The sequence below is a fragment of the Poeciliopsis prolifica genome, unplaced genomic scaffold, assembly GCF_027474105.1.
Source record: "Poeciliopsis prolifica strain line A6 unplaced genomic scaffold, Auburn_PproV2 SCAFFOLD004, whole genome shotgun sequence".
In the NCBI taxonomy this organism is placed as follows: Eukaryota; Metazoa; Chordata; class Actinopteri; order Cyprinodontiformes; family Poeciliidae; genus Poeciliopsis; species Poeciliopsis prolifica.
The window spans coordinates 1,966,048-1,982,742 of NW_026562379.1; the positions used below are offsets into that span (position 1 = coordinate 1,966,048).

Genomic DNA, 16,695 nt, shown 5'->3' on the forward strand with positions numbered 1-16,695 from the left:
CGAACCAGATGACAGCTTTTAAATGTGACTCGTGAGTCCAAGAAGTCACAGTGAAATGGTGGAGTCATTAAAACAGTGGAAAACTCAGTAAATCCTGAAGAAAATGAATATTTTTCCAGCCTGTTTTTCTCTTTTGGGATTTGCTTTGCTAGTCGTCTGCCCTTATTAATAAAAATCAGAAAGAAATATTAGACCTTGTTAGTTAAATGAAAAATAATAGAAAAATTGACCAGTGATAAAGCTGTTTATAAATGCTGCCATAGCATTTATAAACATTTTTATTAAGCTTAATTTTACTGAATTACATTCTTTACTTCACAACATGGGCAAATAGTACATTCACTTTACCGACTGAATCTGTATAAAATCTGTATAAAACCAAATGCAATGTTAAAATTACACAAACAGCATTCATCTTTTAGTTTTGTGCAATTTAAGTGTTGTTTCAGTTTTGTATTTCTTATCTGGTGAAATTAGACCGGCTGAATATGAGATGAACTATTGCATCACTGCCAAATTGCCTCTGAATTTAGATCATCTTTCTAGGAAACAGAAACATTTATTTCCTAATGTTGATTTGACTCACAGTCCACCATTTTACTTTTACATATGCAGCGTGTAGAGCTACACATTACCAGATGTTTAGGTCCATTGACTCTACCTGAAGTTTCTACAAACGCTTGTATAGAAATGGGTCGATTTCGAGAGCTCAGTGAAATCCAGTGTCATCTGTGCAACACATCGGATCATTTTCTCTCTGCTGTTGGCCAGTTTTACAGTTTCATGCTTGATGTCGGTTCTTTCCTTTTCCCAACATGATTCTGCACCAGAGCAAAAGTGAAGGTCCATAAAACCACAGATGAGTGAGTTTGTTGTAGAAGAACTTGATTGACCTTTAGAGAGCCCTGACCTCAAGAATTTGAGGAAAACTCAATAAAAGCTCAATGAAATCCTGACATCAAAGCCTGGCAGAAGAAAACCATTTTCATCCGGCTTGCAAAGCAAAGCTAATGGGTCAAACTCTTCAGCCCCAGACCGAAAGAGCCTGGACCCTCCTGGTTTCCAGTACGAGGAACAGCCTCCAGTTCTGGAGTTGGGGTTTTAAAGTGCAAGCAGCAGAGTGTTTGGCTTAAAGCTGGCACAAACGATCAGGAGCCAGGTCAGTTTGATTCCTGTAGGTGAGAACAAGAACGGCATGTTGAAATCCACGGGGAGACAGTGTGGAAAGTGTAAGACTGGGATGACATGAGCGTGTTTACGAGATTTAGTGAGAAGTCTGACTACCTCGTTCTGAATAGCTTGCAGATGTGAAACTGATGATCTGTGCAGACTGGCAGCACAGACGTTTAAACTCAAGGGCACAATGCAATAGGAATACTGTTCTGTAGATCTGCTCAGGACACCATGTCGTGTTCTAGAAACGTTTCTGGAATGAGAGAAACGAAGACAAGATCTGATGTGTGAGTCAAAGAATAATGAGGAATCGCATGTAACTCCTAATACTCTCCATGACCCCACGACCACTCTTTGAAAATTCAATATGAAGTATTGACTATAGCAGCTATTATCAAAGTCTTCGTCTTATTGGTGTTTAAAACCAGAAGATTGATGCAGAGCTCGTCACTGCTCCACAGCAAACATTGGATCAGAGCAGAAAGTCTGTCCAGCTGGTTCAGTTAGAAAAAAAACAACGTTTGGGTGTCATCTGAACAGATAAAAGACGTCAGAAAAAGACAATTACGGCAACTCAAGGAAGAACGTGAAAAGAAAATGACAATGACCCTAATGGACCCCCACAGATCAACGGAGTCTGAGGAAAAATTGTCTGACTTGATGGCGAGGGTCCTAACAGCTGAGAAGAAAACACAACACACTGGGGATTAAATAGAGCAGAAATTTAATAGAGCAACTTGTCCAGCATCAGTGTCTGACCTCATAAATGTGCTTTTGAAACATTTGTCAGAAATGTTCTGTCTGTGTCTGGAGGAAAGTCTTGTTCTTCACAAATATTGGACAGACATTGTACTAAACTCTAAAGATTAGCGATGAGATTTCTCTCATGTTCATATGTGTTTAGAAAGAAGAAGGAAAATTGGAGGTGGGAAAGCTAACATTCATCCAACCATCTGGACTTTGGTTCAACATGATTTGAGTTGGAAAGGTTTAAATGTGGACATAGGAATACGTAGAAGTCCTAAAAACAAAATAAAACAAAAAAACGACCTGCTGTTCTCACATGTTGCATTAAATTTGCTCAGGAAATAATTTGGCCTCCTCTGTAACATTTGCTGCTAAAATCTGGGCAAAATTATGACAGTCGAGAGACTTTTATGTGGTTTACAGATTTGTTAGTGTTTCATTATATGCAGTGCAGTGATGGCATAAAAGCTTTTTGAATTGAAGGCCGGGGTCTTTCCAGAAGCCAGTGTGGGAACATATGTGAAATTAAATGTCATTATTTGTACGTTATTTACAGTTCAAGTAAAATACGGCTTATGCAGCCGTGTGAGACAGGATGCCTCACTGCCAATTCATTTTTCTTCAAGCAGAGCTTCTCATCCACGAAAAGTGAAAAAGTAAAAATAAAGCTGTTTTTCGTTTGCCCGTGTGGGAGTGGCTTGTGTTTTACACACGTCTCATGCGAAAACTGCAGAGTTTTTCCAGTCTGAGTAGACCAGGAAGCCAGTGAAGGTGCTGTCAGTCTTGGTGCTGCAGTAAAACCCGTTGTACTCTGAAAGGGCCATTTGGACCCACACCTGGTCGCCGGGGATGAGGTGAAGCAGGGAGCCGCCTGACAGAGACGCCGGCTTGGGCCAGTTGCCATAAAACTGGAAGTAGGACGCCACGGCGTGTCCGTTCTTCATCAGGTCAAACTGCAGGCTGGCGCGGTAAACGGTGGCGTGGACCGCAAAGTAGTAGACGCCAGGGACTTTGCAGGTGAAGCGTCCGGTCTCTGTGTTGTAGTCCCCCTGTTCGTTGAAGACTGTCGTGTCAAAGAGGACTGCGTCCCCAACATTTAGGGGTAAAGTCTGGCTCTGAGACAGTTTAGCACTGAAAGCCGATTTAGGGGCCACTGCGCACTCTCCTGGCTGGCCCCTCTCCCCTTTCTCTCCTTGGTAGCCTTTGTCTCCAGTCAGACCTCGCTCTCCTGTCTCACCTGAAGAGGAAGACAAGAACAAATGTGATCAGTAATCAGTCGTTTCACATTTTATCATGTTACAACCAAATATAGGATTATCTATCTATCTATCTATCTATCTATCTATCTATCTATCTATCTATCTATCTATCTATCTATCTATCTATCTATCTATCTATCTATCTATCTATCTATCTATCTATCTATCTGTCTGTCTGTCTATCTATCTATCTATCTATCTATCTATCTATCTATCTATCTATCTATCTATCTGTCTGTCTGTCTGTCTGTCTGTCTGTCTGTCTGTCTGTCTGTCTGTCTGTCTGTCTGTCTGTCTGTCTGTCTGTCTGTCTGTCTGTCTCTGTCTGTCTGTCTGTCTGTCTGTCTATCTATCTATCTATCTATCTATCTATCTATCTATCTATCTATCTATCTATCTATCTATCTATCTATCTATCTATCTGTCTGTCTATCTATCTATCTATCTATCTATCTATCTATCTATCTATCTATCTATCTATCTATCTGTCTGTCTATCTATCTATCTATCTATCTATCTATCTATCTATCTATCTATCTATCTATCTATCTATCTATCTATCTATCTATCTATCTATCTATCTATCTATCTATCTATCTATCTATCTATCTATCTATCTATCTGTCTGTCTGTCTATCTATCTATCTATCTATCTATCTATCTATCTATCTATCTATCTATCTGTCTGTCTGTCTGTCTGTCTGTCTGTCTGTCTGTCTGTCTGTCTGTCTGTCTGTCTGTCTGTCTGTCTGTCTGTCTGTCTGTCTGTCTGTCTGTCTGTCTGTCTGTCTGTCTGTCTATCTATCTATCTATCTATCTATCTATCTATCTATCTATCTATCTATCTATCATTTAATACTTCTGGACATTGAGTTTTTCAGAGGAGTGAACTCCAACCTTCATCCATAACCAGCAGGGTCCGCCTCTCTGACGCATGTTTAATAGAGTAAATGATCTCACTGTGATGTGGGACACCGCCCCTTTGATTAATGGTTCAGTTACACAGAATAAGCAGAATATTTTTCATCACAGCTGGGTCGTCTGCTTTTCTGCTGCTCCTCAGCAGCTGATTGCTAATTATTTGCCGTATGGAAACATAATTCCTGTCAAACATTGCCTGAACATTTTTCACAAATAATGATCAGAAAAGTGTGCTGCAGATTTGTACTTTGACTTCTAAAATAAATCACATTTTAACTTTAAAGATGGAAGTATTTTTATATGCTGGTTCATCTCATAAAGTCCCGATGAAACACACTGCAGTTTGCCACATTAAGATGAAGAAACAGGGAAAACCCCGGTAATAAATGGAAAAGGAGTACCTGGATGTCCCCTGTCTCCCTTCTCGCCTTTCTCTCCCGGAGCGGCATCCCTCCCATCTCGTCCGTCTCTCCCTGGCTGACCGGGATTTCCATGATTCCCAGGAGAGCCTGGGATGCCAGGGTGACCAGTGCACAGACTGGGAGGGATCTTGTTGTCCTCCAGCTGGCTGGAAAAGCAGACTTGTAGGATGATGATGGTGCATAGCCAGGGGAACAGGCTGAGTGAGGTCATCGCACCGTATGGAGGCTGGAGGGAAAGGGAGAAGCATTACGGCTTTAATCGCACATGTGACGGCGAGTAACTCAGATGTACAGTTGTTAAGACCACAAACAAAATAACCCGAGGCCACAGGAAACGTTTGATTGTAGATTAAACCTCATGACAGCAGGGGGGGAAGAGAGATAGAGAGAGAGAGAGAGAGAGAGGAAGAGAGAGAGAGAGAGAGAGAGAGAGAGAGAACATTTTATAAGATAATTGGATCTCCCAATAAAACAGTCGACATTTCAGGCACTTTGACCTTAAATCAAGACTTAATTGGCTCTCATTTCCTCAACAGGAAGACAGAAAGTATTCATAAAGTCGCCATTAAAACAAGATCAAGTAAAAATGTGGACGACAAAAATTACTAACAATTTTCCGTATTTCTAATGAATGTTCTTTGGGATGTTTAACACTAAATAGCAAGAGCCACAAAGAAGAAAAGTCTGCCAGGGAGACGTCAGAGTCAGCACTCCTGCTCTATAAAATATCCTGCAGAGAGTTGTGTTAGTGGCTTTTTACGTTTCTCCTCTGGGGTTAATAATCCCATAAAGACAACATTTGCTCTGCAGCACCTTATATTTTGTCACATTATAGCCACAAGCTTTGATGTATTTTACTGGGGTTCTGTGCGGCCGACCAAAGCAAACGAGTGAATAATTGTGAGGTGGATTGGAACTTGTTTCCAACATTTGTTGCAAATGAAACCCTGGAAAGCGCGTGGTGCATAGAGTCGCATTTCATTGCGATTGCAGATGCAAGTCTGTTGGGGTATGTCTCTCCTGGCTGAAAAGGTTTCCCATTTCTCTAGAATAACTCCAGCGACGTCAGGCTGAATCGCTGAACATTGTTTTGTTTTTAAGACTTGATAGCTTGATTGGACCTAGTTCTGGATTTTGACTTTGCTGTTCTACCAGATGAATGTGGTTTAATTTGAAACCACATGTTGCAGCTTTGTTATCAAGTTGTTATCCTGCTGGAAGGAGAACCTCTCCTCCAGTTTTAAGACTTTTGTTGCTTCTAAACGTTTTGGACTTTTTTTCCTGAATTCATCTGTGTTTTTGCTCAAAACCGTTATTCCATCCACTCTGACCACCAGTGGGTTTTATTTGGGATCCTCTGAGGAAATCTCCACGTTGAACTTTTCACATTTCTCTGATGCATCATTTTCCAATCTCTTCACATTTACACGCCGCTCTGTGTGGATCTTTCCACACAAAGGGAACCAAAGTTTGTGGCTGTGATGCAATGAAATGGAAAAAATATCAAAGGGTCTGCAAGTTTCTGTGACATTGACCAAATTATTGACCATGGGAAAAGTCCAAATTATTGTTTGGTCAGCGGCTGAGCGTTGAGTATTACATCCAGAAACAGCTGCACACAAAGAAGCAGAGGGAGAAAAACAACAGGAGAGAAACAGTGGGGAAAAAATGAGGGTGGGACGAAGAACTGCATGTCAGCATTCCTGGCACAAGTGGAGCTCAGACAAGAAGTCAAAACAGTGCAGAGTCAAAGCAGCTGTCTTATTTATTAGTAAAATAATAGAAAAAGAAATTTAAATACTCGCCGTCCATGAATAGATCGGTGTATGTGGGAGGAAAACATATGCAGTGTGTGTAAACCGAGCGAAGAATAACAAACAGTGTGTTTGTTTACAAAGAGCTGAGTGAGGAGAAGCACATTGCGAAAACTTTTGTGGAACCCGGAGGAGAACGACAAACATACAGGCCTGTTTGTTGAAGATGTTTTATTTCTACTGTCGCCATATGCATGTTCAGTACGAGGGTTTGCTGCAGAGGTCAGACTGGAACCTTCCATCATCGCCACATGAACTGATATAAACTATCTTGTCCAATGCTCTGTGACGGCAGTGTTTGTGCATTTGTGCATATGTCAAATTAAAACATGTAAAATGACTGTAATGACCAAGAAAATCAAAAAACAATAAAAAAAGGATTCCAGACGTAGCTTCTCGCTAATTTCACCGCTTTAGCGTCTCAGGCTATGAAAGGTTTGACTGTCTTGCACTCGACCACCGGAGGAAGTTTTGCTCCCACTGTGCATCATACCTGCTCAGTGGACCTTTGACAACTTATTTATCTGTAATCTAATCATAGATACTCTGAGAAAATGTGTTTATGTGACTTGCATACAGAAAAACCAGCAGCAGAACATCACTCAGTCTGGTTTGGTTTGTTCAGGGGTCATGATCCGTCATGTTTCAAATACTATACAATTAGATTTAATTATGCAAGATTTATATCCAGAATTCATCTAAATATTTAACGCTCAAGAAAAATACACTGATGTTGGGGATGAGTATAAAATGGTTTGTTTACTGGCACAAAGTAGAAGCAGAAGGGATGAAATGGAAGCTCAATGGTGCAAAACAGGGAAATAGAGGCAAATTGACCAGAAGTGACCAAAAAGACAAAGAGAAAAGTTTAACAACAACAAATACTGGGAGCTGAGAATCAACCAAAATACTAACAAAGTTGATGTAACCCAGGAAAAATAATTCATTCTATTCTACTGGACATTTTAAATCTATACCTGCAAGAATCATTTGTAAATTACAACCATATTTAGATTTCACTAAGAATCTCCATTTCTAGTCTTGTTGTCTTCCTTCTTTTTTGGACATGAGTGGGCTCTCATGAGTGGGCTCTCATGACTGTGCGACCAGAGGCCCACTGGCTCATAATGAGGGTTATTTGTGTCTTGCATCAGCAAATAAGCACATTTGATTGCAAAACAGAAACCACAGAGCCACAGGCATTAGTGAAAGTTTGGCAGAGCAGCATAATGATGTTTTCCACATGTAAATTGCCGTCGTGCACAAACGTGTAACATATCTTCTGATGCAGTGGAAGGTCAGACGTCTTTTCCCAAAACACATCTAGACATACCCTCTCTGCTGAGAGACCACAAGATGGGACTTTTTATTTGTTTCTAAAGTTCTGCTTGAGAAAGAAACTCGACCTTACCGGGATGCAGTGCAGTCTTCGGGGCAGCTGTTTCTGATGGTGAATGTGTGATAAAAACTGAGTCGTCCTCCTCCAGACCTGAGAGCGCGGCTGGGAAAAACCGAAAGGAAATGGTGATGATTTCCAATTAGAAAAACTGGAGTCGGTGGGAGAGGAGGAGCCTCGGCTGGGAGGAGAAGGAGGAAAATATGTGATGTCTGTCCAGCACAAACACATGAGAAATGCAGCGCCTTGCGAAAGTATTCATTCCTCCTCACATGTCGGCACAAGGCAGACTCAGGCTGTGGTCAATTTTGTGTGACAGACCATATTCCTTTGCACAAGTAAATAAGGAGCAAATACGTCGTAGAGTCGCATATTATTTTCTCTCTAAACTACCTTAGATGTCTCAGAAATAAACTTTCACCTATTCTTATATGTAAAAAGGCTCAAGCTCTGTCGTACTGGATTCAAATCGTCTGAGGCAGATTCTGGTCTAATTCGCTTGCTGGTCGCTCTGCTTCTACATTGTTTTCTTCCAGTATTTCCCTAAACTTGGCTCCGTCCATCTATCCTCCCATGGAAGCTGGTGAGCTTCCACCGTCATGCTGCTGCCACCGCCGTGCTTCGCCATGGCGGCGGTGCGTTCGAGGAGTTGTAATTTTCTGCCACGCGCGGCTTGGACACAATCGACTTTTTTGGATGAAAATCATGGTTTTTCAAAGATCTCTCAAATAAAATGTTCCTCATACAACATGAAGGTTTGTCGCTGTAACATGGGAGAAACTTTCACATCTGTAAACAAAAACCTGAAAAGCAGATAAAGTGAATACGAAGGGAGGAGAATGGAGGGCAATAAATAGAGGGATGTTGGAGCTGCTGCATGATGGGCGATGGAGAAACTCTCCAGATCTTGACCACAGATTCTTTGTTTTGGTCTAAGCAAATGTTCCCACAATGCTTTGCTGCAGATGTCGTCAGAGTTTCACACGAGAAAACAGAGAACGAGAACGAGTGAAAGAGACATACAGGCTCTCCTCTCTCTCCTAAGCAATTTGTTGGAGGCAGATAGCATCTCCCGAGCTAAAAATCCATCTTCCCCTCTTGCAGCACTCGGACTGTAATCCTCTTTTCTCCCTGTAATCCTTCAGAGGTGGCGTTACGTTGATAAAGGGAGAGTTTCTAATATCTTCTTGTGGATGAAGCTGAACTTTTAACTGGTTTCGGTCCGCAGGCCAATAAAAACATGGCTTTGCTCCTATCATCCAGCTCCAAGTCCAAAAAGCTCCAGACTTGAGCCAAATCTGGAGACGCTGCGGAGCGTAAGATTACAAATACCGAGATAAAGAGAACAGAGGGGAGTCAGCAGTCAGGTGTGTTTAAGTTTGTGTGGAAGAAAACTGATTTTTTTTTTTCACTTTCAGAACTGAACATTTTTGTTTTTAGAAACAGGTCTGACGTTTTGGTGACTTTCAATAAGTGCCAACAAAACTCTTATCTGCGGTTAATTTATTTGAAAATAAACAAAAGACGCAATGCAGTTTGTTTTGGATTGTAAAAGACATTTTTAATTTCTGCACACTTTACTGTCAAAAAGCCAAACTGCCCTGTAAGGAGTTAAAGTGGTCATGTTACATCGGAGGCTATTGTCTGGAAAATACCTATCATGTTTTAATCCTTCATTGTTCACATGCCTTATTTATGCATGACTGTTATTTTGTATCTTTATAGTTTCTGACTATGTGCAGCTCTTTGTTCAGCTGTCACTACTTTAAAACGTTTAACAAATAAAGTTGGTAAGGTGTAGTACTCTTATCCATTTCTCGATAAATTCCAGATTTATTAAATGGTTTATTAAATGGCCACAGTTACTTGTGCAACATATTCTCTCTGCCAATGCGATGGTAATATGGGAGCCTTGACTCTTACGATCCCAGCTGTTCCAGTATTTACCCAGTATTTGGACGCCATCGCCTCCACACCTGGTAAATCCTCAAAATTATAAGAGAAGTCTTTTTACAGAGATAATGTAGATCAGATCCTAAATATACATGCCTATTTAGGGCATTAGCTTATGGTGCAACATGCCTGAGAGCAAAGAGGTGAAACACATGGGTTGGCTTAACAGTGGAACTGGTTTAATGGGGTGGCAGCTCTGTTTCCACCAGCAGAAACTGGTTTGAGTTCCCGTCACCAGGCTGCAGCTGGAGCCGGCTCCTGTGGAGGCTCTGGGGTGGAGCTGAAGTTAGGACATGGATTTCATTAGAGCCACCGGATTCAGCACTTTCAGGCTCTGTCGCAGTCATTTCCTGGACGTGCGTACGAACCTGATGATCATAAGGTTTTCCGCTAATTTGACCAATTTAGCCAAACGAGACGGCTTAAAGTCAATGACACACCAGTGCCGAGTTTTCTATTTTATTGTTCATTTAAAAGTCCCTCTAAATAAATTTATCGCTGAAATGATTAAAGAAAAAATTATTAACTTTCTTCCATTCTCTTTGAGACTTTGAGATCCAACAGTTAGTTTAAATTAAAAGATTTAACAAGAAGATAACATTTCAATGCAAACAGTGAGGAGATACTCTGCTCAAAATGAACAGCAGGTTGTAAAACTTCAGAGCATTTATGTGCTCAAAGCACAGGAAGTTTTTTTATTGGTTGTTTTGATAAAGAATGAAGTCTATTTACTAGTTCAGCCCAATTCCAAGTGCAAGTTGCATTAAAAGGAGAAACTGCCGCTGACGGGTGTGGCTGTGACCCCTTGCTGACCTTCCTGGAACGGGCTCAGGAGGTCCAGACTCTTCAAACGGAGAGCTGGTTCTGGAAGTGAGGTTCGCTTTGACGACAGCCGACACTTTTCAAAACCGTGTAGGATCAAAACGATCAGAAGCAACTTTTAAAGACTGTGTAAGTTTTGTTTTACAACGCTGCATGGAAACTCTGTTCCCTTGTGCTGTTAAATCAGCGTAAACACCCAGTTCGCTTAAAAATCCCATTGGCTTTGCAGCACTGTAACATCCTGATTTCCACACGATCGCAAACGTTTTGAGACGGCTGCTTACTTTTCACGGCCGTGTAGAAATCCTGAAACTTCATCGGAAGCTTAAAGTCCAGGCAGAAACCCAGCGATGAAAAACAAGAGACAGAAAAGACTAAAGGCGACATGTTTATTATTTAAACTATCACTTAAATAAAAAAAGTGCATAGAAAATAAACATGATTAGAAACTTTTTTTTTACATTATGTACAACTTTGTTACCTAATTATACATTCAACCAAGTAGTTTGTGGTTTATTTTTCACTGTGGTGGTTTTCCTTCATTTCACTGATGAACACTGTTGAATGGGAGAACAAATGAATGCAATAAGTTTTTTTTTTTCTTTTTGTTTTGTTTTTTACAGAAAGCAGGAGGATGTTGGTATAAGACAAAGGTATTTTCAAGGCAAAAGAAACTGGCCCATTCATGATCCCTCTTTGTCCTCATCCTACTGTTACCCCACCTTTTTTTACTTTTTGACACTACATCCCATCTTAAGCTGTCTATACACAACAAAATTACACATACAGGTTAAGTACTCCTACGACCTCTCCAGAACTTTGAATGGTAAAAGAGCAGTTCCACACGGATGCTGTGGTAAATAAATAAATTAAAGATTCTCGATGTCAGCATTTTCACTTTCTACAAAACAGTACATCATCAGGACAACCAAAAACGCTTCGGAGGACAGAAAGAGATAAGAGAGGGAGACATGAAAGCAGTCTGAAGTGGAAAATGTTTAAAAAAAAAAAGAAGCCATAGTGGTGGTTTCTTTAAACCTCTGGTTTCCACAAACCAAAACTCTGAATTTTACCACAACAGGCAAGTCGTCCGTAACGTCCCTGTGAAACGAATCGATCTGAGAAAAAGAAGAAGAAAAAACCCATTCGCTACAACCAGAAAAATAAACCCAAACGTCTGACCTCAAGAAGTTCACAACCACTTTAACACAGTTATATTTCTCATCACATGAAAGCCATTTCGTTCCAGAAAACAAAACAAAAACAAACAAAAAAACAAAACCAAAAACGACAAAAGAAAGAAACTGCAGCGTTCCTTGCTGGCGAAGGATTCGCTCACAGGCACAGCAAAACTGGTACTGGATATCAATATACAAAAAAGAATGATGCACGTTAGTTTTATCTGATAGTACTGTAACACAAAACCATTATAGAGTACACGGAAACGTTGCTATTAACCATTATAAATCTGCTGTTTTGCTACTGTAACTAAGTTTGTCTGTCCATTCCATATATTTGTATAGATACAAGAACAAGAAAGTACTATGCATGTTTCCATATACTGTTGAGTATTTATACTATAATTACAGATAATGGCAAAGAAGGGCCACTGGTGTGGCGTGGTAAAATGTCCAAGGAGACGACAGAAGATGTTTCCTTATTGTATATATGCGGCTGATAACGTCAAAAGAACCTCGGCTCATCGTTTTACGGAACACTCTGATCCTTGTTCGGAGAGAAAGCCCTTCGCATCAGTAACCATGTTTCTTCTTTACCGCCGGTGATGGCGGAAAAACAGTTTGAGCTAAACCAGTGAGAACCAAAACCGCTGATACCATTTAAGGTCTTCTGTCTCTACAAGAGGGAGAAAACAACACAAAAAAACAAAAACAAGGACAAATACAGAAGAAAAAAAACGCAGCTGACCAAGTATCAACACCACCACGGGTCTGGTGATGTGGAGGAAGAACATACATTCATTGTTGACCTTAGCAGCAGAACCCAGCGAGCCCAGCGGTGGCGCCACGGGAGGCTTATCGGGAAGGAGAGGGCCGCCGACGCGGTCCCTGAACTTCGCTTGCTTTGTTTTGTTTGTTTTTTTGTTGTTGAGCAGAAAGAATCAAGTGCACTTCACTGGAGCTTCAAAACAAGAAACGCCCGACCAGAGCCTGGTTTCACGCAAACTCTGGCTTCGTGTTCTGTGCTTGTGGTTTCAGCACTTTTGAGTTGCATTCTGTCTGGAGAAAGAGCTGCGTTCTTTGATTTATTGTTATTCTTCCTATGAGTATTCAGGGCCCGTTTCACAGCTCAAGTGCAAACCGTCCGCGGTTCGTATTTTAATGTCAGTTCACCAGAATAACAGGGCAGTAGCTGCAACAGGTCGCAACAAAGTCAGCGCGAGCGGCGTACAGACGACACGACGGGACACAAAACACGGACTCTGGCTGCATCCTAAATGTTTGCTCTGGGACATGAAGGTTTGTGGAAACTAAAGAGGAGAAAGGGGGGCGGAAACCAAATGATAAACATGTTTCCTGAATGCTGGTGAGCTATGAGTGCTTCTTTGTTTTTCTTTAATTGGCTCAATGGAGATATGACGAATGCTGCTGATAAGAGTCAAAGAAAAGGCACCTCTTCATCATAGACCAAGTCTGCAGAGGGACTTACAGTGTCTTGCTAAAGTCTTCACTTTTTTCTTATTTTATCAAACAACAACCACCACAAATTTCACCGTATTCCATTGGGATTTTATGCAACAGGCCAACAAAAAGTAACTCATAACGAAACCGGAAGGAAACTCCTGATGAATCTAGAGTAACTGGGTCAGTAAATAGGACACAACTACAAACCGACCAACACCTTGCATAGAGAGCCTGAAGGGGAGAAGCAGCCAAGACACTCAAAGTAACTCTGGAGGAAGTAATCCATCAACAGGACAGCTGGAAGTCCTGCACTTCACTAATTCATTTTTAATAGAGCGGGCAAGAAGAAAGCCTCAACAAGTCCTGCTTGCAATTAATCAAGAATCATGCAGCGGACTAAAACTGACGCAAAACGTCAGAAAAACCTTAAACACACCATCTCCACCATGAGACATGGCAGTGGCTGCATCATGAGTTAATTTGCTGGGAAGAATGGGTAAAAATGTCCGTCTCTTGTGCAAAGCTGGTAGAGACAAACGACAGAAAGTAACTCGGCAAACTGTTCACTTCACTTCTACCTGCTGCTTTCTGCTGGTCAGTCACATAAAATCACCACCAAAACACAAACCGTTTGGTTGATAAAATGGGAAAAAATATGCATGAAAACTTTTGCAAAGCACTATTTTGAATTTCTATTTTACAAACACGGGTAGCTTATTTGTTTGTTTCCAATTGGCGGAAAGCCAGTCGACGTCCTGGCTGATCACAGAACGGATTCGATAGCAGCAGCAGCAGCAGCAGCCTGTGAGCGGACTCGACTCTCGGACTCGACTCTCGGGATCGACGCGGTGTGGAGACTATAAGGCTGGAGAGAGGAGATATCTGCTAATGATCTACAATCTAAACTCTCTCAAGTGCATAATTATAGTTCGCATGACGGCCAGACCAGTAGCTACAACTGGGACATTTAAGAAAGAAAGAAGAAAAAAAAACAATAAAAATGAAATAAACATCAGCTGTGGCCAAACGGCCTGGCGTAGATAAAGAGCTACTGGTGGACTGAACTAAACAGGAACCAAGCCACAGACCAGTGTCAGTCTTTGGAATCAAAGAAAAACATTCAGGCTCCAAATTTAGAATAAAACAAAACAACAACAAAAAAACAACAACAACAAAAACAACTTTGAAAAAGCTGTGGAATACAAAACATATCGACCAAGCATTAGTGTTTGTAAACCTCTATTTCCTACAAAAATGGCAATAAAATAAATATGAATTTTTAAAAATATAAATACCATCATTAAGTGCTATTCACTAGTGAGTGCTTTTAATCTTTTTTTTCTTTTTTTGTAAAAAAATATACATTATTTACATTGTTTTGTTTTCTTTCCTAAAGCAAGCATGGTATTTCCCTGTCTGTAGTAAAAAGACAGATAACAAACGACAACAACAAATAAAACAAAAACAACATTATTTTTCCCCCATAATGATGGTTATCACAACAGGCCCGAGAAGAAAGGGGGGGAGAGAGCTGCATGAAAATTCAATTTGACAGGATGGCGTTTGGTTCTCCTGCTGCTGTGGTTTTGGGACGTCCCAGATTACACAATTACCAAAGATAATCTGATACCAGCAACAGCAACAACGGCGTTCGCAGACCTGACAAACGTCCGACTGCGCGCTCCAAAAGTAACAAAGAAATTAATTTTAAGTACGTCTATTCAAGCACATCAGTAGGTTTCCCTGGTCCCCTCAGTCCACCAGAATCTCTAGCTGCCTCGCTCCCTCGGGCCAGAGGCTTGATCCAATCATCTCAGATTCACTTTTAACCAATCAGCTGAGGCTGAATCTGAGCACACCCTTTACAGCAACGGTAAAAAGTAAACGGTTCTCGTACGAACTAAACTTTTCTCCCCTCCCTGATGTCTTTACTTTTTGTTTTTCCTGTTCCTGCTACTCTTCCTCTTCCCACTAGTGTTTCCAGCTGCACAGCTCCCACCAGGCTGCGCCTATTTACAGGGTCATATAAACACTCCACAGGGGAAGGTTTCAGCTCTGAAGGCATCAGGGCACACTGAGACAAGGAGATATGCATTGACAACACAAAAAAAAAAAAAAAACAGAGTTCTAATTTCACCTCCAATAAAATAAAATATCACTGTTTCAAGTCCCTTCAACAAATTGCACTTTGGTGTAAGATGGATCCAAGTTCTTTGATTTTTTTTTTTCCATGTATCCTTTCCTTTAAAGTTCACATTAGTAGATCACAATATGTTTCTAAAAAAGGATTGGCCGATGTAGAACATGAAAAAATATGAAGGGTTAACTATCATTCAAATATAAATAAAAGGTAATATATTGCAATGTCACGTCTCGTTACTCACCTTTCCAGGTGAAACTTTCAATGCCGAATATAAATTCTAAAGGAGGCACAATATGTTTGGGTTTCTACATATGGCCCTTCCTGCAGACGCGCCGCGGCCCGCAGCAGCAGCGGCTGCTTTGAGCCGCCGCCGGCAGCAGCTGGTGTCATTTTTGTAGCTTAAAACTGTAAACCGGCAGGAAGCGGGATCCTCCTCCGAGTCGTTCAGATGGGAGCCGTCAGTTGAGGAACTTGCGGCACCTCTTGGCGCCGCAGTTGCAGGGCAGCTTGTTGTTGGCGTCCTCGATGGGGAACTTGTAGTCGTAGGTGAGCTCCTCGCCGCGGCAGATGCGACGCGAGGCGAAGATGACGATGTGCTTCTGGCCGTCCACGGCGATGACCCGGGAGTAGCAGTTGGGCTCGCAGGAGTGGTTGATGAAGCGGGCGGCGTTGCCGTGCACGGTGGCATCCACCACCTCGTACTCGTCGATGCGAAACATGTAGCAGCCGATTCCCTTTGGAGAGCAGAGGGGACGCGGTTTAGCACGCTCGGTTCGCCCACGAATGATGGGAAACTGTCAGAGGCCTCACCTTCCCATCATAGTATTTCTCCCGCTTGTCAGTGAGCACGGACCGAATGACGTTTCCAGAGTATTCGATCACCATTTCCCCAGCCTCGATGGTTTTCTTGCAGAACAGACCGCGACCGTGAATAGGTGACCTGCAGGGGGAAACGAGAAGATTCCAGTTTTGCAGCACAGACTTCAAGTTCTTTTACCTTTTGGGTCTTTTCGAACGTATTTTACTGGGTGTTTGTCCAGGTTACTGCACATCTGGATTCTCACTGTTCATTTCATCATCTAAAAATGGCAAAAGTACAGAACAACTGCAAGCCCTGTCAGCCTAAACAGAAAGGTCAGGCAAGGAGACGCAGCCAAGATGCTAACATGCTAGTGTAAGCCAACATGACAATGGTAGCATTTAAGCTAACATTAGCTTTATTGCTAATTCAGACTTAAAGTTATCTTACTGAATGGATCACATTAATGTTAGTCAGCATGTTAGTGTAAGTCAAGACTGACAACACTCTGAAAGAGTGATTCCTGGTTTTACAACTAACATCTACTTTGTGTTGAACTTCCACCTAAAGTCCCATTTTTTTCACATTAAGTTTGTGAAAGCAA

At 41.5% G+C, this 16,695-nt stretch overlaps 2 protein-coding genes across 3 annotated transcripts in view; both read right to left on the reverse strand.

Moving 5' to 3' along the window:
• Nucleotides 1-1,880: 1,880 nt before the first annotated feature.
• Nucleotides 1,881-7,842, reverse strand: c1qtnf5 (C1q and TNF related 5). Its single transcript, XM_055028531.1, has 3 exons — nt 7,748-7,842; nt 4,502-4,748; nt 1,881-3,157 (listed from the first exon to the last, which is right to left on the reverse strand). Exons 2-3 carry the CDS (start codon nt 4,731-4,733, stop codon nt 2,637-2,639), a joined length of 753 nt encoding a protein of 250 aa, XP_054884506.1. The 5' UTR covers nt 4,734-4,748; nt 7,748-7,842; the 3' UTR covers nt 1,881-2,636.
• A 3,040-nt stretch (nt 7,843-10,882) lies between these two features.
• Nucleotides 10,883-16,695, reverse strand: part of kmt2a (lysine (K)-specific methyltransferase 2A) — a 39,888-nt gene continuing 34,075 nt past the window's right edge. For both annotated transcript variants that reach the window (XM_055027828.1, XM_055027829.1), the window contains exons 33-34: nt 16,103-16,232; nt 10,883-16,026 (exon numbers count right to left, since the gene is read on the reverse strand). In XM_055027828.1, coding sequence (XP_054883803.1) covers nt 15,751-16,026; nt 16,103-16,232 — 406 coding nt within the window. In that variant the 3' untranslated portion in view covers nt 10,883-15,750. The remainder of the gene's footprint in view (nt 16,027-16,102; nt 16,233-16,695) is intronic.